This window comes from Rattus norvegicus, chromosome 7, assembly GCF_021556685.1.
Source record: "Rattus norvegicus strain SHRSP/BbbUtx chromosome 7, alternate assembly SHRSP_T2T, whole genome shotgun sequence".
In the NCBI taxonomy this organism is placed as follows: Eukaryota; Metazoa; Chordata; class Mammalia; order Rodentia; family Muridae; genus Rattus; species Rattus norvegicus.
This window is the reverse complement of record NC_141540.1, coordinates 28,274,223-28,299,726: the sequence shown is the minus strand read 5'-3', so window position 1 is coordinate 28,299,726 and position 25,504 is coordinate 28,274,223. Positions and strand designations below refer to the sequence as shown.

Below are 25,504 nucleotides of genomic sequence, written 5' to 3'. Positions count from 1 at the left end.
TTATTACATACGTAACATCACAACAGAGAATACAGTTAGTTGCTGGGCAATCCTCTATTTTATAGAAATAGGAAGGGTAACCAAGGATCACCTATGAAGGATTGTAGCTGACTCATATCCCCAGAGATCTAACTAACCACTTAAGAAAAAGTCCTAAGATCATAAGGAACTTTGCAGTTTTCTTGAATATATGCGCCAAGGGCAGACAACAACTCTTACAAGGGATTCAATTTGTCTTGACTTTGAAATGTCTTATTAATGTTGATGATGGCTTTGCATTTCTTGGCTACCCATTTAGTTTGTCACTTCTTCAGGATGAATCTCTAAACTGCATGGCTGTCTGGGAATACTCAGATATTGTCATGCAAGTTTCCAAACTCAAACTATTTCACTATTAAACAAAAATATCATTAATTTAAAAAAATATAGGATTAGTTTTGTAAGCTTCTAGAAGTATTGTTAAGATGCTTTGACACAGGCTTGTTTTCTTAGATCAGCTTATATTGTTTAAATTGTCTTCCATGTTCTAAAATAGGAACACCTATGGTTCTTGCTTACATTATAGGGTACATGGTTAGCACTTTTGTGATTTATAAGAAACATGCAGAAGAAAATAATCCATATGGACCAATCTAACGTTAGTATGTAGACAAGGTCAGCTGAGAATTATGGCTAAGTTCAAAATGTTTATTTTCTGGAACATCTCAGTGGAAGGTTTATTGCCTATGATTCTCACATCATGTGGCTATATGGTTAGCACTTTTCTGATCTCACATGGTAGACTCAATCTAACTTGTTTTCCATTGCAACAACAGAGACATGATTCTGTGCTGCAAGGTTGTTGAATCCTAATGCAATCACTGTGTGTTCTTAGCTGAGTAATACTATAACATGTCAGAAAAGACAGAGGAGTAGCACCACAGAGGTGAAAGCTCACTCATCCCCTGTGGTTGGTGCAGCACAGAAACAGGAAAGACAAAAAGCATGGTTCAAATGCCATTTTACAGGATAGGAGCCCTTGTCAAGCTAGCTTTTTGGCACAGTCAGGACAGTATATCTGCTCTTGATGAAACACAAAGTGCTTATTGGCTAGATTTACAGAACAGGCTTTGCAGTTGAAGCAGTAGTCATGCCAGGAATTTGTCTCGTGGGTCACCACATTGGAGCCTTTACCAAACCCAGTGATGGGGTTCTTGCACCCAGCACACTTCTTGGCTATAAAGTTCTTGTAGCAATCCACGCAAAAAATCTTGTCATCCATAACAGTGAAACGCTGTTCACTCAGCTCCTTAGAGCAGTTAACACATACAAAGCACTCACTATGCCAGGGCTGATCCTGGTAACTGACTCCTCCAGATGTGATGGGCTTGTTGCATTTCACACAATACTTGGTAAACAAGATGTCATAGCAAGCCACACAGTAGAATCCCTCATCTTTAGGGAAGAAAGTTTTGGTTCCAATGACTTCCTTGCAGTTGCTGCAGACAAAGCAGTCTTTATGCCAGATGGTACCTTTGTATTCCACACTCTGCTCTCCTTGCTTAATATCCTTGAGGCACCCTTTGCACTTGGGGAAGGCCTGTTGACTGACACAATTATTGCACAGGATCTTGTTGTCCCAGACCACAAAGGTCTCAGTAGCCAAGGGTTGAAGGCACTTGGAACATTTGAAGCAGGTGTTGTGCCAGAATCGCTCCTTATAACACACCTCCTTGGAGTCTGCACCTATGGGCTTGTTGCATTCCACACAGATATTGGCACAGTGTGCATCAAAGCATGTCACGCAGTAGTTGAAGTTATCCTTCTGCACATACTTTTTACCTTGCAAGGATTCCCGGCAATGGTGGCATTTGAACTCAGACATGGTATCTTCTATGGGGGACCTCACGCTGGATGAGCAGAGAATAGGATGTATTTGGGATGAGTTGGATATAGTTGAGAACAGCTATCAGTTGTTATCTGGAGATACTTGCTCATACATAGTAGTTTAGGCTGTCTGCTGGGTGATGGATATGAAGCTTGTAGTTTGGGATTATTAGGCTGTACAAACAGGAAGATGTTGTGGGCTGTCTTCTAGGACCACTCTTCCTAGCTCCACTACTCATGTCTATCTTCTACCTAACAGCATGCTTTCCATGCCATAGAATCAGATGGTACAGATAACACAGAAAGAATTGCTAACACACTTTAGCCAAAAATCACCAAGAATTCCTGCAAGCTGAACAGGCTGTGATCATCACTCATTGGAGAAATGGAGAACGCACATCACAGTGAATCGCATGGCATCTCAGTAATAGGATGTAAGGCAGGGCTATTAGGATTTAGGATTGTGTTAGATGCTCTGATGGAGAGTTAAGGAATTAGAACCTTCTTGCCTTACTGTCGTGTTGAATCAGGAGTGATTGTATGTTTGTTATCTTCATAGATTTTACCTATAAAGAGGAAAGGCTAGAATGAGTAAAACTGTAACTGGTGAGGAAGCAATAGCCATTTACTAGTTGTCATTTTCATTTTGTATATTCCATTTGGCGACTTAGATTGTACTCATGATCTTGTTCAGGTTCAAATATTAGAAAGTCATCTTTTTTTTTTTTTTTTACTTTTTTGACCATTAATGATTAAGTAGCTTTGCCTCATGCTGTTGGACTTAACTGGAAAATACCAAGGCCTAGGTATATCAAGCCAGCTCCTAGCAATTTTATAGCCTCCTGATAGCAGTGGACCATTTGCTAGATTTTAGGGACTGCTTTTCTGTCTTAGAATATAGTGCTTTGAGTCAGTGGCTTTACCTTAAGCCCAGAACGTAGAAAGATCAAAGTTTGAGGCCAGCTTGGATTAGACAGCAAGTTCAAGATCACTCTGGTTTATATAGAGAGGGTTCATGTCAAACAATAATATGATGGTTTAGAACTTGGGCTGTGGTCACAAAACTGGACTGTAGAATTTTATCTTCAACAGTTGTGAGGCTAGACTGCATTGTTTAACTTATCTGCTTCAGTTTCTTTGTATGAATATAGAATATAGCGCTTGCCTCATTATTGAAAGAAATGAGATGACACAGACTAACAGTGGTGTCGAATAAACTATACATGAAAAAGGATAGTGGGTCAAGGAAAGGCAAAACAGTTCAAGTAATTACACCTGGAAACCAGTAAGAATGTGGGAATAGAAAAGTATTATAATTTACATTGATGGTAGCCTATAATATATATATATATATATATATATATATATATATATATATATACATATATATATATAACAAAGTGAACATAAAAATGTGTTACCTTTACACTGATTTGTCATAAACAGTTCAATAGAAATACTGTGAAGATGATGACAACTCAACAAAGGGAATTATTTATGCAAAGAACTGGATCAATTTCCTATACTGGGCAGCGGGTTGGACCACTCAGCTTCAGTGCTACAGCATAATAATCTGTGTTTTGCTTTCACAGTTTGTCTTCTGTCTTGCTACTTTCTGGTCTTAACATTTTAACTACCCTAATCCGTTAAGCAATGTCACTTCTAATTACTCTAGGGTCTCAATAAGGTAACTAACTCTCTGAATGTAACCAATTAGAGAACAATTCAGGCACTTAAGACTTAACTAGAATTAACTTTCTTTTAGGTGGTGGAGGTACAGACTGGAGAATACTAGGCAAGTGCTCTAAACTGAGTCATAACCTCAGCTATAATTTATAATATACTACAAGATTTTTTTTGCCCTAAGTCACTGCATTAAGAACTTATTATTTGAAGACATTTAAAAATATCTAGAAATAAAGATATTACAGTATTAGAATCAAGAACTATAATGGAGGTCAGCCTATAAAATAAATAGGGCCTAATTTCATTGAGGTTCCTTCTGGTTGCATCGAGGTATCTGAAGTCAAGATAGCATCAAGATAGAAACAATTCAGTCAAGATCAACATACTTATTCTTATCTAGACAAGAGTGGTTTGGAACGGACTGGGATGCTCTTCTTTTTAAAGAGATGGTACCATATGGTTGTGAGCTGTCATGTGGGTGCTGGGAACTGAACTCAGGACCTTTGGAAAAGCAGTGAGTGCTCTTAACAACTAGGCCATCTCTCCAGCCCTGGTTCCATTATTATAGGTAAGGAAACTGAGACAGCAAGAAATGACTGGTGTCAGATCTATAAGAAATACGGGACTACCTGTATTTGTAGTTTCAGAAGGAGCCCAAAGCTCCCCAGAACCTTCATTGGTTCAGGAAACAGAATAAACCATTGCTTTGAATTATAACCTTAATTACTAGGAAAACTGTAAGTCACTTTGGAAAGAAAGTTCTAAAAAAAAAAATCCTTAAAGTCCTATTAAGAATTCAGGAGTCTGTGACAATAAAAGACAGATACTCAGTTCTAACACAGTTCAGGCTCTCCTAATCATCCATCTCATAGTGAAGTGATAAGATCTGCATTCCCTTTTAAATTCTGTGACACAAGATTATCATGGTAATTTCATCACGGTGGACTGAATGGGTTTAATTCATTGATTTATAATAGTTAAGCTGAAGCCATGCTCTAGTTCATTCTATTTAAGAACTGAAGCAAGGTTAGCTCCCTCTCAGGATTTTTTTGTTAGCATCCCTTTTCTGAGACTTGTCAACACTTACTATCCAGTTACACCACGCTGGTTACTTTCACTTAAAAATTGAGATCTTCTGCCCCGTGTATGTTTCCAGTTGGTAATTAGGTTGTGAAAAGAAAAATCTCCCATTTTGGTACGATTTCAGTTTATAATGCCTCTTTACACCCACAGTCTCTTTTTGTCCTCTCAAAAAGCTTAGGGTGGATTTATTATCATTTTTAAGATGTTGAGAGTCAAGGAAAAGCTAATAGCATTTATCTAGTCAGGTAGCCTTTCCACCATGTCTCTCCTCCTCTTCTTCCCAACAGCCTCCCTAGGCAGCTATTACAAGCCCCCTTGGAAGCTCACTATCCTGCTTCCCACCTGAAGCAGAGGAAAGCCTGAACTCACAGGACTTCCCAGACAGCATCCTCTTAGGCTGCTCAACACTTTACAGGACCCCACCAGGAATTTCTCCCGGCCCAAGGCTGGAAAGAACGTGGAGGGTTCGAGACCTGAAGAAGCCCCAGTTAGGAAGTGACAGTTTTCCTGCCTTTCCAGTTCTTTTCTCACATTGATGAACCAACCTTTTTCGTTACCAAAATTCTAGGTACCCTGAAAGGCCTGGGCACCCGCTGTGGGATGAGGGCAAACCTGACAGATTTCTATGCTCGAGGAGTCCAGTTGTAGGAAAGAACAACAACAAAAAGCCCACTAGGCCTCGCCTCACCCTATTAAGCTCGCAGGGCGCCCCGTGGAGAACGGCTGACTGAAGGCCCTGCCCGTCACTCCCTTAGGGCAGCAGCTAAAGGTTGAAGCCCTTGGGCGATGGAGAGGGAGACACTGGCGACCATGCCGCCCTCCTCAGGGGAGAAGTTCTAAATTCCCATAACCGTTAGTTCCCTCGAGCCCACAGAGAGGCTGGAGACTCGGGCGAGGCCGGAGGCGCGCGCCTCACCCGGCAGCGCCCCTCGCCCGCTCTGATTGGGTGCCGGGGCGGAGGGGGCGGGGAGACCCCGGGGGGGGCGCGCGCGCAGGCGGGCCCGGGGCTGCTGGGACGGCTGCGCGCGCCGAGCGACCGGTGGGCGCGGGAGGGGGCCCGGGGGCGCGAGCGCGCGTGCGCGTCGGAACCCGAGGCGCGGGAGGAGGCGGGAGCTCCGGAGGCTGCGGAGGGGGCGGGTCGCGTCAGGCGCCACGTCCGCAGCCAGAGGCCGCCGCCGCCGCCGCCGCCGCCTCCACCTCCTCGAACGGAGAGTCTTCCGACTCCTGAGCCTGAGGAGAGCATCTGGGTCTCGTAGCCGCCCCTGGCCGCGTCAGGGCCTCTGCTGTCCCGGCCGCTTCTGCTGTCCTCGGTGCCACCGCTCCCTCCGCCGGGCCGCAGCTCCCGGCCCCGATCCCGCGGTGAGTGAGTATGTCCCGTGGCGGGGGTCGGGGCCCGGAGGACTGGAGGGACGCTGGCCTGGCTGGCTGCACTCCAGGCCCTTTCCGTTAGCCCCATCTGCACCTCACCTGCGCGACTTGGGGCCTGGCCGCTCCAGCCTGGCCTTTTGGGGGACACGGAACGGTAGGGGGATGGGCGGGAGTCGTTGGGGGGGGTACGGAGGTATGGGGTCACCCCAGTGGGTCCGCGAGTTTGCGGACGCGGTGTTAGCAGTTTAGGGGAGTCGCTCCTGGAAGCCTGGGTCCGACCTCTTGCCTTGAGCGTCAGGCTGGCGCGGAGGAGGAGATGGGGCATCCGAGGAGGAGCCCAGCTTCCTTGCCCCACTTAACTTCTGACCTGTTGATAAACGGTCCCGGTGGGTTCAAGTACACAGGGCTCGGCTCCAAGCGGAGATTCCCGCTGCTCTTCCTAAATCGGGAACTCCACTCCCACGCCTGTTCTAAACCCGCAGGTGTGGGAATGAAGTGGGGGCGCTGACAGTGTCAAGAAGCCACTGGGGAGTCCTGGAGCAGCCTCCAGTGCAGTCACTGCTGACCCCTGGCTCAACCCGACCCCGAGCCTGCCATGAACAAACAGCATCTAGACTAGCCCCAGAGCTTCCACTCCGGATCAAATTGGATCGCCTCTCTTAAGCCGGTCTTACGTTGGAATTCCGCAGGAGCTAGGGTGTGCTGGGTGGACAACGAAGGGGCGGAGGAAGGAGGTGTCCAAGTCAGCACCAGCCTGTAGGGTCATTTTCTGCCTCTCCTGCCACGTCACTCCTTTGCTAAGGAAAAAAAGAAAGACTTGCTTGTGCCTAAAGACTAAAGGTGGATCAATGAGGGGGAGCTAGGGCTGCTGGGAAGAGTTAGAAACACCTAGACTAGGAAGCAAAATCTTACTTGATTGTGTCTTTTGTATCTTGTGAACGCTGCTAATCCAAAGGAAACATTGTGGGTATTTGTATCTGCTATTGGTTAGTGCCTGAAACTTCTAGTTGTCGCTCAAGGGCTATCACACCAACCGGTAAGTGTGTTTTCCATTCTTGCTTTAGCAACGTATAATAAACTCATATATGTCTGCTTTCATTTTTCACTTTCATCTTTTTGTTCTTTGTGATAGCACTTATACCAGAAACTAAGTTCAATGAAAACATCATTTGAAAAGTTGAAGTGATTTTTACATGTAAATTCAAAAGTTAAGTGTTCAATAACTTTTTTTTTTTAACTTCTGGGAATGTTGACTTTTCCTGTTTCAGTCCTTGAGTCTCTGCCCTTTTCCTCCATTCTGATGATATTGTATCAGATTACACACATTAAGAGTATGGTCTTTATGTATGTTCACTCATTGTCTCAATAAGATCTGGCACAAAGTAGGGATGCCAGGATCTATTGGACAGATTAAGTGTATTTTAGTGAGGATGACAGAAGTACTGGTTCTGGGGCTTGGCAGAATATTTTAATCCTATTTCATGTTTCTTTTAAGAAAAATACTTAAAATTTCTCCTTTGAGACTCAATTTTTGTCACTTTGTGTGGGATTTTTAAACTTTCATTGATGAATTTTTCTTCTTTGCCAAACTCAGTGCCTTGCTTGAAGTCTATTTGCGTTAACTTATGGCAGGAGCCGCCTTTTATACAAGCAGTGGTCAGTATTGTTAGCTGCAGAAACATAAAGACCAGCAGGTGATGTCTTGCTTGTGAGTATGTGTGTACTTTTGACATGCCTCAGAGTTAATTGGCGAAGGAATGAGAACATGCCAGTTTCCATATAGCACATGGGGAAGAATTCCTCCCTCCTTAGATAGATTCTCATTCTAGAGCTAGGCTGGCCTTGACCTTGATCTTGCTGTAGCTTCATGAGGGCTGAGATTATGGGCCAGCCACCATGCCTAGCTTAGTCTTTTTCCTATATAGGAAGCCTGTTACTTGTGTAACAAATGTTTAAAGTGACTTCCAAGGTAAAGTGTTGCACACTATATTTTGTAATTGAGCTTTTTACTGTTAACTTACTTTAGTTTTAGAGGGTTTTTAAAAAAAACCATTTTTTTCGATCTTGTTTTCTTTGTGACCTAAAATTAAGTTTGTATATAAAATGTTCCTGAAACCCACAAACGGCATCGGTGGTTTTACTTTTTCTTAAAAAACCCACACATGTAAGAGAAGGAAAGGTTTCCAACAGGTGTTTGGTTGCTTGTTTCTATTATTGGAGTAAATTCCCCTCCAGGGAATAGTGGTATTGATATTTGCTCAATATATTTGCCAGCTGCTGTATTATTTTGTACTAGATAAGAATTATCCCTTTCCCATTTTTGCTATCATGTTATACAGTCTGTATTAAAGAAGTCTTTTATTGTTGATATTATAATGGTTTATCCATGCCAGGACTGAAAGATTAAACTAATTATGTATGTAAAATAAAGGAAGTCCTTTGCTTTGATCTAAAGGCTGTTGCCATCAGTGCCTTCTTTAGGAAAACTTTTTTTAAAACTAGAAACTTGTATGCATCATGAGCTCCTAAAAAGCAGAAATATATTAATATATTTTTCTTCTTAAGGAATGATCAAAGTATTTGCTTAAACAGTGTATTCCCACTTGAATGAGTTTTAGGAGAGAGCAGTACCTGTATTGTTTAAATGCATAACAGGACACAGGTTAGGAGGGTTTGTGTATGTTAAACCAATGGCTCGGTGAGTTTAGAACACATGCATTGTACACAAATTAATAATTTGGCAGGCTGGAGAGATGGCTGAGTAGTTAAGAGAACTGGCTGCCCTTGTAGCGGACTAGGGGTTCAACTCCCAGGACCCACACAGAGGCTTACAATCAACTGTGACTCCTGTTCTCAAGGGTCGAATGCCTTTTCTGGTCTTCATGGGCAGTGTATGCACATGGTGCACATACATACATTTGTGCACATAGGCCAAACACATAAAATAAATATTTTTCTTATCAAAGGGGTAAGTTTTTATATTATTTCTTTTTGAGATAACAGTTTTGTTTTCTAACTTTGCCTAGTCTAGAGCTCACTGCATCACCAAGCTGACCTCGCTCATGACAGCCCTGCTTCAGTCTCCAGGGTGCTGTGATTACAGGGTTGCAGGACACCTGGGTTCCTACTTGCAACTTTAGTTAAAACTTTAGGATTCAATCTTTTTGTGTGCATCGTAAAAATAACCAGATCATTTGATACTAGTCTTTTATACTAATCTGATTTAATTAATACTTCTAGTACTTGATCTTGATAGGTTGTTTTAATGCCTGCATTAAATTTGTAGGAAACTTTAGGAATCTTACAAATTCCTTTCTTGCTCTCTATGAATTTATACTATTCAATGAATACTGACTATTCATTTGAAGGTTTGTTTTTGCTTAATTCTCTTCTTGAGCTGACTCTTAACTACCATCTAATGAAGGTGTAAGTCCATCCAATATAATGAGCATGTCACCCACCCTCCATAGATTACCTCATCACTTAAAGCCATTGTAAACCTCAACTTGTCTCAGACTGTCTCAGCTTCTTAAGTACAATTGCCAAGTGAATACTTCTGTGGATTCCCTGAAGGCATCTCGTATAACGTCTGTGGATGTTTTGAAGGTCTCTAAAATACAACTTGTTTAGAAGCCCCTCAATGAAATGTTTTTTTAAATGTATACCATCTTGATGATCATTTCTGCATACTTAGTTGCTCATTCTAGAAATCTAACCAACTAGATTTTCCTGATAAGCTTGTTTTAATACCCAAGTTGGCTTTATACAGAAATTCAAGTATTTGACTATATCAGACGTTAAGGACTTGAAGATGAAATAGTGAAGAAAGCTCAAACCCTTGTTCTCACAGGCCTTATATTCTAATAGGGATACATATAGTATAGATATTAAGCTATGAAGAAATCAAAGTAAAGTAAAAAGATAGGCAGAGTAGAGAGTGCTTTCCTAGAGGAGATACTTATATGACCACCCCCCCCACCCCCCCTCCCCCGTTCTTTTTTTTCCGGAGCTGGGGACCGAACCCAGGGCCTTGCGCTTCCTAGGCAAGCGCTCTACCACTGAGCTAAATCCCCAACCCTTATATGACTCTCTTAATCTCTCCTAATCCTGACAGCATTTGTTTTTGTTTTCTTGAAGATAGCCATTCTGATTGGTGTGAGAAGGAATCTACAGTTTTGATTAGCATTTCCTTGGTGACTAAGGATATTGAGTACTTTTTAATGCATATATTGGTTACTTGTAGTTCTTTTGGTAGCTGTTCAGTTCACTTGCCCACCTTATTGGTTATACTATTTGTTCTTTTGGTGTTTTATTTTTATATATAGTCTGGATATTAGTCCTCTGATGTCTAGTTGGCAAAGGCTTTCTATAGTCTGTCTATTCAATTCACTCTGCTGGTGTTCCCTTATATGTGCTAAAGACTTTTAGCTAGTTGCTTTTTAAAGGAGGAGGGGTTTAATTTGGCTCAAGGACCTGTGGGGATATAGTCCTTCACAATAAGGAAAGCATGACAGAATTAATGGTATTGAAAACTTGTAGCAGAGACTCCCTACCTGGTGATAGACAAATCATAGCTAGTTTCTTAAAGCACAGACGGCATTGTTATTCTGCACATGGTTTCTTTATTGCCTATCCACAGAAGGATAGAGTCAGCTCATGTTGTTTAGATTAATGTCTATGTCTATAAGGCAACTGTGACCTATAAGAAGTGGTAGTATTCTATTTTGGATGTAAGATATATATATATATATATATGTATATATATATATATGTATATGTATATGTATATGTATATGTATGTGTGTGTGTGTGTGTGTGTGTGTTCTCTAGCTGGGCATGGTGGTGGTACTTGCCTTTAATCCAAGCACTTGGGAGGCAGAGGCAATGGATTTCTGTGAGTTTGAGGTCAGCCTGGTTTACAAAGCAAGTTCTAGGACCTCCAGGGTTGTGGTGCAGAAAAACTCCATCTCTTGGGGAGCAAAGGTTCTTTAGTAGATGGAAAATATAAAGCCATTAGCAGGGAATTTGCAAGTTGGACACTTGAAATGAGTATGGTTGGAATCACAAATCACATTCTCATATATTTTGAATTCCAGTTAAAATATATAAGATGAACTTGGGAGTGGGGGCACATGCCTATGTTCCCGTCACTTGTGAGATCGAGGCAGTGTTTGAGTTTCAGGTCAGCTTTGGCCACATAGGAGACTCCGCCTAAGAAAGGGGGGGATGTCAGTATGCATATAACTTTTGCATTTCTATATAGATTATCATAACTTTTATTGATCATGTCGGCCATCAGCAATTGACCATGAGTTTCTATGTATATAGGTATATGTTTATAGATTTGTGTGTTCTATAGCGGAATGTAATGAAGAGTTTACACAGAATTCTCCCAAAGTAACAGTCTGTTAGGAGAAGAAAATGGCCATATAATAGGTTTTTCCCCCCACAGAAGGAACACACATATTTTCCCAGGATTTTCTGCATGTTTTGCTTTAGAATCTGTTAAATAATATTCTCATTTTAGGGTTAGGGCTGGAATATCTTAGTTTCTATTTTAAATCTCTTAAAGTTATTTTTCCTTTGTCTTATATTTTATATCAGTGGGGATTCAAACTTAGGCTTTCTAAAACTAGAGTCTTGGACACTATGCAGCATAATTTGTTATGTTTTACCATGTTTATAGATATAAATAGAAATAAACGTAGCTTTCTAGTTTGAGAAAGTTTTCTAATTAAGTCAAATTACTTGAGAATTTTGACTTGGAACAAAGAACCAACTGATATTCTTTTGTTTCTTTTTGTGCAAGATTACATACGTTTATTGTTACTTCTTTAATCATATGAAATGGTGTGCTAAATTCACAAGGTAGGGCAGATTAGTGCCTTGAGTCAGCACTTTTACCAGAGCAACCGAAAAATAATTACCACTACATGATTTATGTGGTGGATGTTAGGGCCCACTGGTGTCTGTTTAGGATTTAGGTTGTAAAGGTATAGCAAGGTGTATTACATACAATTAAAATTACCTTTTAAAGTCTCTATTTTTACAGTCTGTTCTGCCACCTATACCCGTCTTCAGTTTTCCTTGGTTTCTCAGCTTGGACTGTTGAAATACAGTGTGACAGGTCTCTCTGCTTCTGCTTGAGCTTTCCTACCCTGTGTTCTTTCCTCAGTAGTCGGGAAAGTAGTACCTTCCCCTCCTCCCTCCCCCTCCTGCTCCTCCTCTTCCTCCTTCCTTTATTTTTTTAGGTAGGACATAGCTGGGTAGCCTAGGATTGCTTTGAACTCCAGGTCTTCCAGCCTTAACTTCCTGAGTGCTAGGATTCCAGGCCTGAGCCCCCACACCTGTTTTAATATTTAAAACTGTAAACCAGAACACCTCTTTACCCTGTCAGTGTGTCTCACTGGTTCTCCAACTCACTCTGCTAAAAGCCAGTCTCCACCATTGGCTGCAGGGGCTTGTATGCTGCAGACCACATTTAGGGATTCCATCTCTTATTGCCCTTTGATGTAGTCTCTCCATTCTTTATTAGCTCTGTTTCTTGCTGCTCCTGGTAAGCTTTCACCAGGGCCCTTTTTCTTGCTGTTTTTCCTTTTTGAGGACTCTTCATTTAAATATCTGATGCTTTTCCTCTTGTGGGATGCACCTGAAATGGAACCTTCACAGATTCTCTATTTAGAACACCACATTTTCTTCTTTTCCATTCCTCCAGGTCGATAGCTTTTAGCACTGTTGACATATACTATAGTGTTAATATATCATCCTCCCCAACTAGTGTGACTAGTGCCCTGTGCAGTGCCCTTTGTACCTGGAACAGGGTTTAGTGATTTAGATGGTACTTAATCACTACTTGCTAATCAGTGTATTAAAGTTCACCGTACATTCTCACAATGCCTTTTTACAGTCTTCATTTTGTGTCTGTGTGTGCACGTTTGCGTGTATAAGATGGCCTGCGGGTGGGTAGCACATGCATCTGAGTGCATGCAGAGCCAGAGGCGAGCATTTGCTGTGTTCCAGTCAGCGCTTCGTCTTACTGTCTGTGAGACATGGTCTCCCGCTGAAGCCTCACAGACCTTCAGCTTCCTCAGCACGTCTGGGTACAAGCAGATACCAGATTCTAAGTTTTTTCTTTTAAAGTGTGTATTGGGACTCAGACCTGAAGTTCTCAGTGTTTGTGTGGTAGGCACTTGACTGACTGAGCCATCTGCTCACCATCTGCACAGTATCCTTTAGAATATCTGTTGTTTATGCATGGATACAATAACTTAGTCCTTAGAGACATGGGCAACACTTGGTTGATTGTAAGGCCTTAGAGACACAGGAAAAATATTTATTTGACTGCTGGAATCACAATCCTAGTTTTCTGTCCAAGCAAGATATCATATAGTCAGGTTTAGGTCAGTTTTGTCTTGCCTTTACTTAGTCATGTTTATTTTTTTTAAAGAATATTTTCAGATTATAAAGGAATTTGGAAAAGGAATTCTAGAATTCTAACCATATTTTCTTTTTCTTAGTAGAGTATTAAGTTCTTAAATTTCTTTCCTATCTTTACTGAGAATTAATCATAGTTTATGTACTTCCACAGGTTTTCAATTCTTCCACTATTTCTGTGTATAACTATAAGAGACACAAAACACTCATGTCTTACTGATTCAGACGAGGTGTGTTATGTGTTCAGAGGAGGGTCTTATTTTCCTTGCTTTTTATTACTGTCCAGCTCTCTTTTCTCAGCAATGTTCTGTTTGGGTTGGAGTGCCACAGTGAAACAACGAAGGGAAGCTGTGTCAGCACTCTGCTCTTCGTCAGTGCTGCTGATAAGGTGGATGTTGTCCCTTGTTGTCCCTTGGTGTAATTTCAGGGCTTTTGTAAACTGTACAGTTTCAATAGGAGATAGGATGAGTTACTCTCTGGTGCGGACGTTAAAATGTTCTTTATCTAAATACAATTAAGTTGATTTAACACAGCCTGCAAGAAGTGGTAGTCTTACTCTGAAATATGTTTTGTTTTATAGGTGATCATGAATCAGGCAGATAAAAATCAAGAAATCCCCTCTTACCTTAGCGATGAACCCCCAGAAGGTAAGCATGTACCCAACACTAGGAATGGAAGGAATATGGTAGTAAATTAAATAGCTGATCCTTTTACAAAATTAAATTTAAAGAATCATAGCCTTTATATGGTCAATGGACATATTCCAAAAATAATTGAGCCTTTAATAAGAAAATACAGACCTTGGTGTGTAGAAACACAATTTCTATTACTTAAGGCTTATTATCTTGTCGTACGTTAAGGCCATTTCTCAAGCATAAGCATCTTCTTATTTGCAGAAGTGTGGGAGGTACACGATGAACTGTTTTTTGATGTCCTGAATATGAACACACCTAATTGAAGATTTGAGTTAAAAAATTCTTATCATTTATTATGGTATAATTGATACTGCTCTCTATGTTCATATATGATCTTGGGCTCTGCTTAATTTGTCTTTCTGAATCCTAACTACTTTAGCTTGAAAATTGAGATGAGTTACTCTTATTTGCTTCTAAAAGTCTTGGAAACACTATTGTCTCCTCTCCCCTGGTGTCCTAACTCTGTACAGAAAATGACTGTCGTCTTAATTTACTTGTAGTTTTGGTATAGGCTTTATTTTTTTTTATTGGATGTTTTATATATTTACATTTCAAGTGTTATCCTCTTTCCCAGTTCCCCCCTCTCCCATCCTCTTCTCCCTGCTTCTATGAGGATGCTCCCCCTCCTACCCACCCCTTTCCACCTCTCCACTCAGGCATTCCTCTATATTGGGGAAATGAACCTTCACAGGGCCAAGGGCTTCTCCTCCTATTGATGCCATCCTCTGCTACATATGTGGCTGGAGCCATGGGTCCCTTCATGTGCACTTTTTAGTTGGTGGTTTAGTCCCTGGGAACTCTGGGGGATCTGGGTGGTTGATATTGTTGTTCTTCCTATGGTTTGCAAACCCCTTTATCTCCTTCAGTCTTTAACTCCTCCGTTGGGGTCCCCAATGATTAGCTGCAAGCATCCTCATCTGTATCAGTAGGGCTCTGGCAGAGCCTCTCAGGAGACACCCATATCAGGCTCCTGTCAGCAAGCCCTTCTTGGCATCAGCAATAGTGACTGGGTTTGGTGGCTGCATATGGGATGGATTCTTAGGTGGGGCAGTCTCTGGATGGCCTTTCCTTCAGTCTCTGCTGCATTCTTTGTCCCTGTATTTCCTCCTGTGAGCATTTTGTTCCCCCTTCTAAGAAGGACTGGAACATCCACATTTTGGTCTTCCTTCTTCTTGAGCTTTATGTGGTCTGTGAATTGTATCTTGGGTACTCTGAGCTTTTGGGCTAATATCCACCTCTAAGCTTGATATAAATAATGATCTCCTTGGGGGACTGCATGTTGATTCCTGGACTAACTTTAGGTATTGCATTTCTTCCCAGTTCTGTTTTCCCTGTCTGAATGTTTCTTCCTATATTATTAATTGCAAATCAAATTTCTGGGAAGATATAAATACAAATAAAAATAAAAATCTTACAGGTAAGCCTAAAGGATGCACTTGTCTGCCATGGTGACTGGCACATGTAATCCTAGCATGGTGACATAAAAGCCAGAGGACATCAAGTTCATAGCTTGGCTACATATTGAGCCCCTCCTCCACCATACCATGAATGAGGAAGAACTATGTAATTGGTTTAATTTAGTTTAGAGGTAGAATAATCTGAAAATTATTAGCTTAGCTTTTTGCTTTTTTTTTAAAAGAACAATTTGTATAACTTTATTATATACTCTGGTTATATGAAATTTACAAATATATATATATATATATTTTGGATGTATATTTCTATTTCTGTGTCTTGATTTTTAAAAACTTGTTAACCATGTGTAGTGGTACATGTCTTTCATCACAGCACTGAGGAAGCAGAATCGAGCAGATCTTTGAGTTCGAGACCAGCCTGGTCTACATAGTGAGTTCCAGGACAGCCAGGGTTACATAGTGAGACTCTGTTTTCAAAACAAAACAAAAGACTCAACTCTTTGTTTTCTTTGGAGATCGGGTCTCTTCTGACAAGTATGTGCCCTCATTCCCCGATCATTATCTTTAGGAAAAGATTTTGTATTATAATAAAGTTAAACATATGTATTTTTTGAGACAAGGTCATCTTTTTTTTTTTTTTAATCTTTATTAACTTGAGTATTTATTTACATTTCGATTGTCATTCCCTTTCCCAGTTTCCAGGCCAACATCCCCCTAACCTTTCCCCCTTCTACCTCCCCCTCTATATGGGTGTTCCCCTCCCCATCCTCCCTCCATTACCGCCCTCCCCCTAACAATCACGTTCACTGGGGGTTCAGTCTTAGCAGAACCAAGGGCTTCCCCTTCCACTGGTGCTCTTACTAGGCTATTTATTGCTACCTATGAAGTTAGAGTCCAGGGATGTATAGTCTTTGGGTAGTGGCTTAGTCCCTGGAAGCTCTGGTTGGTTGGCATTGTTGTTCATATGGTGTCTCGAGCCCCTTCAAACTCTTCCAGTCCTTTCTCTGATTCCTTCAACGATGGTCCTGTTCTCAGTTCAGTGGTTAGCTGCTGGCATTCGCCTCTGTATTTGCTGTAATCTGGCTGTGTCTCTCAGGAGAGATCTACATCTGGTTCCTGTCGGCCTGCACTTCTTTGCTTCATCCATCTTATCTAATTGGGTGGCTGTATATGTATGGGCCACATGTGGGGCAGGCTCTGAATGGGTGTTCCTTCTGCCTCTGTCTTAATCTTTGCCTCCCTATTCCCTGCCAAGGGTATTCTTGTTCCCCTTTTAAAGAAAGAGTGAAGCATTTGCATTTTGGTCATCCCTCATGAGTTTCATGTGTTCTGTGCATCTAGGGCAATTCAAGCATTTGGGCTAATATCCACTTATCAATGAGTGCATACCATGTGTGTTTTTCTGTGATTGGGTTACCTCACTCAGGATGATATTTTCCAGTTCCATCCATTTGCCTATGAATTTTATAAAGTCATTGTTTTTGATAGCTGAGTAATATTCCATTGTGTAGATGTACCACATTTTCTGTATCCGTTCCTCTGTTGAAGGGCATCTGGGTTCTTTCCAGCTCCTGCCTATTATAAATAAGGCTGCTATGAACATAGTGGAGCATGTGTCTTTGTTATATGTTGGGGCATCTTTTGGGTATATGCCCAAGAGAGGTATAGCTCGGTCCTCAGGTAGTTCAATATCCAATTTTCTGAGGAACCTCCAGACTGATTTCCAGAATGGTTGTACCAGTCTGCAATCCCACCAACAATGGAGGAGTGTTCCTCTTTCTCCACATCCTCACTAGCATTTGCTGTCACCTGAGTTTTTGCTCTTAGCCATTCTGACTGGTGTGAGGTGGAATCTCAGGGTTGTTTTGATTTGCATTTCCCTTATGACTAAAGATGTTGAACATTTCTTTAGGTGCTTCTCAGCCATTCGGCATTCCTCAGCTGTGAATTTTTTGTTTAGCTCTGAACCCCATTTTTTAATAGGGTTATTTGTTTCCCTGCAGTCTAACTTCTTGAGTTCTTTGTATATTTTGGATATAAGGCCTCTATCAGTTGTAGGATTGGTAAAGATCTTTTCCCAATCTGTTGGTTGCCGTTTTGTCCTAACCACAGTGTCCTTTGCCTTACAGAAGCTTTGCAGTTTTATGAGATCCCATTTGTCGATTCTTGATCTTAGAGCATAAGCCATTGGTGTTTTGTTCAGGAAGTTTTCTCCAGTGCCCATGTGTTCAAGATTCTTCCCCACTTTTTCTTCTATTAGTTTGAGTGTATCTGGTTTGATGTGGAGGTCCTTGATCCACTTGGACTTAAGCTTGAGACAAGGTCATCTTATGTAGCCTCGTCTACCCTCAAACTGAGGCAGTCTTGCTGTCTCAGCACTCTGAATTTTATATAATTTTATAATTAATATTTAGTTTTGCTATATGTTTATAATTTTATATCATTTTGTTTTTGTTTTGTTTTTTGTTTTGTTTCCCGGAGCTGAGGACCGAACCCAGGGCCTTGAGCTTGCTAAGCAAGCTCTCTACCACTGAGCTAAAGCCCCAACCCCTAATTTTATATCATTTTGTAACTAATATATTAAGTCTTTTATTTTTAAGCCATTTAAAAACCTAAAATTTATTATGCATAGTAGTTTTAATATTTGTGTTTTAAAAACAAATTTAGCAGTAAATATATATCTTATATGTGTAGTATTTTGTTGGTTTTTAATATTTGTTTTCATATCTAAATACAATTTTTAAATTAAATTACATTTAAATCTAAATGGAATTTTTAAGCAAAATCTGTTTTAGCTGATGTTCCTTCCCCCACGTCCCACTTCCTTTCTCATCTCCTTTCTGTTTTCCAGGCCACACGTGTTCCTTTGCTTCATGTCCCCTTTTCCTTACCATCTCTTTTGACCTGTTTTCATCTGTTTTAGATTTTTAGTACTAATCTGCATTTCCTCCTACTTGTATACACATGCATATTAAAGCTAGGATCCAAATATGTAAGAGAATATGCAATTACTTCTTTCTGAGTTTGCATCACCTAGCTTAATACTTTCCAAATCCATTCATTTTCTTGCACATTTTGAAATTTCATTTTTCTTTACAGCTGAATATATTTTCATTGTGTATATATACCACATTTTCAATATCATCCCTGATGGGCATCCACGCCGGTTCCATTTCTTTGCTGTTATAGATAGAGTAGCAGTGAACATTGATATGCATATACCATGTTATGGTATATGCTATCTTTGAAGATGTGCCCAGGAATGGCATAGCTGGGTCATACAATAATTCTATTTCAATTTTTTGAGAGACCTTCACACATAATGGCTGTACTGATTTGCATTCCTTCAAGCAATGAACAGGGGTTCCTCTTTCCTCACCAACATTGGCTATTAGTTAAATTTCTGTTTGTTAGAGACAAGGGTCTCTCTTTGTCTGGCTGTTCTGGAACTTGGTATGTTGATGGGGGAAATCAGATAGAACCAATTTTGATTGCAAATTCCATAATGATACATTGTATGTTAAGGTGGAAAATAAGTACACAGATATAGGCTCTGCTTCCTGAGTGTTGGGATTAAAGGCTTGTGCCACTGCAACTGACCTTATTAGTTTTGATGCTAGCAATTCTTACTTGGGTGAGATGGTATCTCACAGTAGGTGTAATTTACATTGCTTCTGTGGAATAAGGATATCAGACACTTTGGTTAATGTTGTGTGTGTGTGTGTGTGTGTGTGTGTGTGTGTGTGTGTGTGTGTGTGTGTGTATGTATGTGTGTGTGTAGTTTTTTTGAACTTTAAGAAAATAAAATCTGGATATTCGTTCTCTGATATATAGCTGGCAGATGTTCTTCTGTTCTGTGGGCTGTTTGCTCTTCTTATAGTTTCTTGTGCTGTGCATGTATCATGTAGTTCCAATTGTTAATTCTGAGTGCTATTTCCTGCCTGGTGCACTATTTAGAAAAATCAGCAAGACTGCCCCAGTTAGAATGTAAAGTTTCCAAGCAATGAAAAAAAAGTCTTAAGATGAATTTGTGCCTTGTGTCTTATAAAAGCTCAATTTTAGAACTTTCAAATAAGAGATTTGTTACCTATTGATACTGTTTGTACATTTTTATAAACCTCATAACTGTTTGGCAAGAAGACAGGCACATTCCTACAGCTGCTTTTGCAATTGTCTTTTGTGCTTTACACCATCTAATTTCTGGAACTCTTGGTTATAGATTTGTGAGAGAATAAAGTGAAAAGATAATGTCATTTTAATATTATTTTGAAGGAGATTTTTTACCATGTGTCCCCACTCCTCAAAGTCCTTAGAGATCACCTGAGTACCTTCAGAACCATATTATATAAAAATGATTATTTTGGTAATTAGTAACTGCATATTGAATAAGAAATTGAAGGCTATATATGTTTATATTTTATTTTTTCATACTTTTTAGGGTAAAATTTTATTAGCAAAACTGCAAATCAAAGAGACATTTAAAATGCATCTTTTAAAATAAGATTATATTATACAAAGTGGTTTAGTCTCTACAATATTTCTTTTTTAAAAAATTCCTTTTATGGATAAGACATAGATATAGATACATGTCTACTTATTCTACTATTGATATACCAGAGTTCAACTTGGTTAGCCAATAAGTTTAATTGGGGTTACTTACAGGAGTAGAAGTGATTCAAAGATAGCTGCATCACTAAAGTCCACTCCAGTGTGGGTGACAGCTCACTGAAGCTAGAAATGTGGAGCGCACTCTACAGTCTGCAGGGAGCGCAACAGGTTGAAGAGTGTCCCTCTCAGGTAGCTCAGCTGTTCTCTGCTTCTTTCAGATGCCTCAGCTTATCTGAATGTCTTTAACTAGTCCATATAGTTTATATCTGCTTGGAGAAGGAGAGGCCTAGTGAATCAGGTCAGTTTCAGGAACTTCCTGAAGCTGTTCTGATTTACTTTCCGAGCTTAAGGAGCTTCAATGTAGAATGGAACTTTTACCTTCCTTTTAATAAAACATGCTGTGTCTTACCTTAACCAGCTTCCCTTCAAAATGGAAGATTTTCATCTCAGCGTAAATTGCTATACAATACTATGTGTGGTGGTGCATACCTATCATCTCAGTGTTTGTGAGGCAGAGGTAGGAAAATTGTGAGTTTGAGGAAAGTGTGAACTATGTTAACAAGACCTTGCTTCAAAAGACTTAGTTGTGGACCAAGGTATAATATAAGACATCTGCAACTGTATTCAGGCAAGAGCTCCCTACTGTTCAATCAGCATAGTGGAGCTTATCAGATTAAGCTGCTAGTTGTGAGAAGGTTACTTAAGGATTTGAAATGTTCTTAGAAAGACTTGCATTTGACTGTCATACCATTTTCTCTCATTAGGGTCAATGAAAGATCACCCACAGCAGCAGCCAGGCATGTTGTCTCGTGTGACTGGAGGTATCTTCAGTGTTACAAAGGGAGCTGTTGGTGCCACCATTGGTGGTGTGGCTTGGATTGGTGGAAAGAGTCTGGAAGTGACCAAAACAGCTGTTACAACTGTGCCTTCCATGGGAATAGGGCTGGTGAAAGGAGGTGTGTCTGCTGTGGCTGGAGGTGTGACAGCGGTTGGGTCTGCTGTTGTAAACAAAGTGCCCTTATCAGGAAAGAAGAAAGACAAGTCTGATTGAGAGAGGAGTACACTTGCTCTCCACAGCATATGATGCCAGTGGCATTGAACAGCTCAATTACAGACTACAACCAAGTCAACCGCTAAACTGCTGTGTTGAAAGTATTGGTGACTGGCTGCATCTAAACCAGGAGGAGACCAATGCTACCACAGTGTATGAAGGCTTCTCATCCTTAAGTTCAGCTTTTTATCTGGTAAAATGTTACACTTGCTCAGTTGTAACTGAAGATATGGTATGTTTAAATATTTGCTCTAAGTCTTTCAGTTTGACTAAAAAATGTGAAAGTTCAACTTAGTAGATGATTTTACAGTCCCATGTGTACAGTGTGCCAGGTAACTCATCTGACCCTTACAAAGGGACTCGAACTACATAAACTGTACCTTTGATGTGCCTAATAGTTTCAGATGTCTTAGTTTTTTATAACTATAGTGGTTTAGGCCAAGAGGCATTCTTATTTAAAATGGCAGAAAAGTAGCAGGAATTCAAAAGTTTAGAAGACAAATGGTTTTATGATAGTGTTAATTGTTTTTTTGGTTAGATAAGCATTCTATTTGTTCAATCATTGATGCCTTACAAAAGAAAACATCTTTTCTAATAACCTTAAATATGTGCAGTTCATATAATTATCAGTGAATTCTTTAAAGGTTGTAAAACTAGTTTCCCTAACAATCTCAGGAGTGTTGAGGTAGAGTCTCCTGGGGTCGGTGGTAGGCTTGTGCTTGTTGGCTGTGTGAGTAGCCAACATGAAGCACAGCGGAGCTGTAGGAGGTGGGTTCACACTCCCATCACTGCACTCCCATCACTGATACACCCCACAGTATCTATGAACAGCTCTTAGCTCAGCAAAGCAAGTTTTCATAGCGAGAAGGCATAAATATTAATTTTTAAATTCTTATAATTATCTGAGGAATCTAAGATAATCCTTCATGCTTATTCTTTCTTTAGGATGTCTTAAATTATCCATAGTAATTCCTTTAAAAATACAATAAAATCAACCATTAATATATGAGGATTGACTCTTCAAATGAACGAGACGGGCTCCATACATTGGCTTTGAATTTAAAAAAAAAAAAAAAGTAGATAAGTGCTTTCAGTAACATATACAGGTTTTTTTTTTTTTTTCCTTTTTTGAGATGGGATCTTATAAAGCCCAGGCTGGTCTTGAACTGGATATGTAGTTGAGGATATCCTGGAGCTTCTAATTCTGTTTTCACCTCCCAAGTTCTGAGATTGCAGCCATGAGACACCATGCTTGGTTTATGTGATATTGGGGGTGGAGCCCAGGGTGGCATGCAGAGTAGGCAAGTACTGAACCAACTGAACTGCATCTGCAGTGAAATTTATTCCTGGCTTAAAAACATGCTCTCTTAGAGCCCTCTAACGCAGTACTGTAGACTGTCACGCAGTACTGTAGACTGTCACACAGTACTGTAGACTTACCCTTTCTCAAGCCAGGCTCAGGGAGGGAACTGACGGTTTCAATGTGGATGGTAAGCATGTTGTGTCTCAATGTGTTACCATAGCTCATTCATTCTCACAGGATGTTACTCAAAAGTTCAATTCTTTTTGTCTTAATGCTTCATTTATGGAAATCTATAAATGACAAATATATTTGGCATTTATCTTATAAGCTAAGCCTGAAAAAAAATCTTAATTTTCTTTATACCTAAAACTAGAAGTCTGTCTCAATTCTGCCCCTTCTAACTCCCTGGAAAGAGGAAGGGAGCGGTGCCTTGACATAAGTCAAAATGTAGTGTACCTGAAAGCAGGAGAAGATCCCCCAAATATGTAGGTTCAAATGTTGGGAACTCTTTAAGAGGATTCTATTAGTAATGTGGACCAACAGTTGGATAAAAATATAAATTTAAAAAGCATTCATAAATAACAGCAGGACTGTCAAGCAAATCTACAAATGTTCTTGGAACTTTATGTTTATAGAAAACTTAAAATCATTGAATTAAATTTAGAAGGAATTAAATGGTCATTTATTTCATGCAATATCATTTAAGAGACATTTGTTGGTAGATCTGGTGAAATGTCTTAACAAATGGTATTTTTTAAATTCCAAAATTAATTCTCAGTGATCTAAGTAATGGTATTGGAGAACTCGAGTCCTGCTATTTAGAAGAATTTCTTGATTCATTGCTGGTTTGTATTTCTAACTTAGAGGCTCTGCTATGCTTTGTACCTGAATTAGTCTACGTGTAGGCTTAGTATACTATATGCTTGCATATTTATTTTCAACTTTGCTTGTCTTTAAGATCACTTGAGGAAAAATGGCTGTAATTATTTTCTGCTATAGAAAAGACAAGTGGTAAATTTTCTCAATTGTCTTAAATGCTGAAGTACAATGTGGTTCAGAGGGGCTTTTACAACAATAGCAGAGAACTGTACAGATGTACAGGTAGCTGTAGTTCTAACTGAGATGAACTTGCAATTTGATGATGTGTACAGCTATACACCTGAGTCTCTTCTACTTTATTTGCGTAGACTAGCAATCTGACCTGTTAAACAGGACTAGTTCACTTTGTTGTGTGCACCTGGAGGTTTCTGCTATTCGGCTCCTTTTTTGAGTGGGTTTTGTCACAGTGAAGATAAATTTGTGTGACCCACTTGAATGATCAAATAATGTTGACATGAATACTGTATTTAGTGAAATGTCAGATGAAAATACCTGATTGCATAATGCGGGGATTTTTGTATTAAAGGGATGGGAAAGAACACCCGAATCTGATAATAAAGGACTATGATCTGCAAAGATGGAATGTTTCATAAAGATCTACGAAATAAAGGGCATTTGTAAACAGGATCATCTTAAAAGTTGAGATTACACAGCAGTTGAGGAAGTGCTGTCCGGCTTTGTATGGTACTTTTAAAAACATGATATGGATGTAGACACAACCATAAAGTACAAACACACAACCAAAAGTCTGAAAATTCAGATGTCTCGGTTTTGTCCTGTCAGTTGGTTTGGTCTGTTTAACAACCTTTGTGGGTTGTTCTTAGGCACACTAAAGTGTGAGCGCTGAGGAGTGAGACCTAGGAAACACTTTTCTATTGCATGCAGTTAAGGAGCCACTTAAGATTGCTGCTGCAGGGACCCCAAGCCCACTCCACACTGCATTTCTTATGTGAGTTCTAGGAATCAAACCTAATGTCCCACGTGCCTTGCTGACATGTGTCCCAAGCCCTCCTCTTCCATCCATATCAACCCACTCTGCATGGCCTTCTTACTTTCCTGCTCCACCAGTCACTCTTGACAAGGTCAACCAGTGATTGCCCTTTTCCAAATTCATTAGTCACTTTCTACATCTTAGTTGCCTCTCTGTGACAATCTCATTTACAACCCTAAATGCCACAGCAATGCAAGTGGTGCTGATGTTTATCTCCACTTCTGACCTCTCACAGCTTCATTCCTGGCCACTTGCCTGTTACTAACCACTTCACAGTTGACAGGTAACTGTAGAGGACCTTGTAGCCTGTAATGTTTCCAGGCCTTCCGTGAGAAAGTGCATGCATTACTTACTGATGATTCCAGGACAAAGGCCTAGAGGTTCACCGCCACACTGAGGATGAACTCCTGCTTCTTAGGTAGACCAGTGATGCCTCTCATCTTGTGATACACTGACTGAAACACATTCTCTCTCTAACACACACGTATGTATATATTCAAGTATACAACTGTGACTGAATTCAAGGTGAAGCATGCACTCTGTCACTAGGCTACAGCTGCCAACATCTGGTCTTAACATTTTTCTTGACAGTCCTAAGTGCTTTGGGTAAGTGCCTTTCTTTGAGTCTTACTGTAGAAGAGTAAGGATTCTTAACTTCCTGGGCACTTGTTGCTATTCAATCCCAACTAAGGAACTGAGCAGATTTGGATAGTGAGGGATACTTGCATTGACTAAGAGAATGGAAAAAGAAGATAAAGGCTGCATTTCTCATTCTATTTGAAAAGCTGTGCACACTACATAAACTGTTGTGCATTACAACCAATGAGTGTTACAGTTGTTACAAACTGTACACCTACCTGAAAGTGAATCAGTCTTTATCTGGGTATGTTTATCTTAGAAATGGAAGTGGAAACACTAGAGCTGAAAGTCTTATCACATGCAGTAGATTTTCAGGCTTTCTAGGAAGCTACATTCATTTCAATTAAGCATGAATTAACTTTGAAATTCGTTTTCATACCCCTCCCCTACAATTTATTTGTATTCCTTCCTTTTTCTGTGCAGGGAAAGGTGAAAAATCTTTTCTTGAAATTGAAGAGAATTCAGATCTTAATAAATCTGGACTCT

General features: G+C 40.1%; 2 protein-coding genes across 4 annotated transcripts; one reads left to right on the top strand and one right to left on the bottom strand.

The window, feature by feature from the left end:
• Positions 1-673: 673 nt before the first annotated feature.
• Fhl4 (four and a half LIM domains 4) lies at positions 674-5,513 on the bottom strand. Of its 2 annotated transcripts, none has more exons than XM_087557107.1 (2): positions 4,640-5,513; positions 674-2,432 (listed from the first exon to the last, which is right to left on the bottom strand). In XM_087557107.1, exon 2 carries the CDS (start codon positions 1,862-1,864, stop codon positions 1,022-1,024), a length of 843 nt encoding a protein of 280 aa, XP_087413233.1. In that variant the 5' UTR covers positions 1,865-2,432; positions 4,640-5,513; the 3' UTR covers positions 674-1,021. The 2 variants fall into 2 exon arrangements, with proteins under 2 accessions (XP_087413233.1, NP_001013190.2); NM_001013172.2 differs by having other exon boundaries at positions 5,324-5,499.
• Positions 5,514-5,795: 282 nt separating this feature from the next.
• Tmem263 (transmembrane protein 263) lies at positions 5,796-23,966 on the top strand. 2 transcript variants are annotated; one of them, NM_001108739.2, is given in 3 exon segments: positions 5,796-5,994; positions 14,018-14,084; positions 20,920-23,966. In NM_001108739.2, coding segments are annotated over 2 exon segments (348 nt in total). In that variant the 5' UTR covers positions 5,796-5,994; positions 14,018-14,023; the 3' UTR covers positions 21,207-23,966.
• Positions 23,967-25,504: the final 1,538 nt, after the last annotated feature.

Excerpts from the sequence above, each read along its gene's own strand:
- Tmem263 (XM_087557812.1), top strand. The coding sequence starts at position 14,024 with ATGAATCAGGCAGATAAAAATCAAGAAATCCCCTCTTACCTTAGCGAT. Across the intron at positions 14,085-20,919 it reads TAGCGATGAACCCCCAGAAG|GGTCAATGAAAGATCACCCA; the intron begins GTAAGCATGTAC and ends TTCTCTCATTAG.
- Fhl4 (XM_087557107.1), bottom strand. The coding sequence starts at position 1,864 with ATGTCTGAGTTCAAATGCCACCATTGCCGGGAATCCTTGCAAGGTAAA.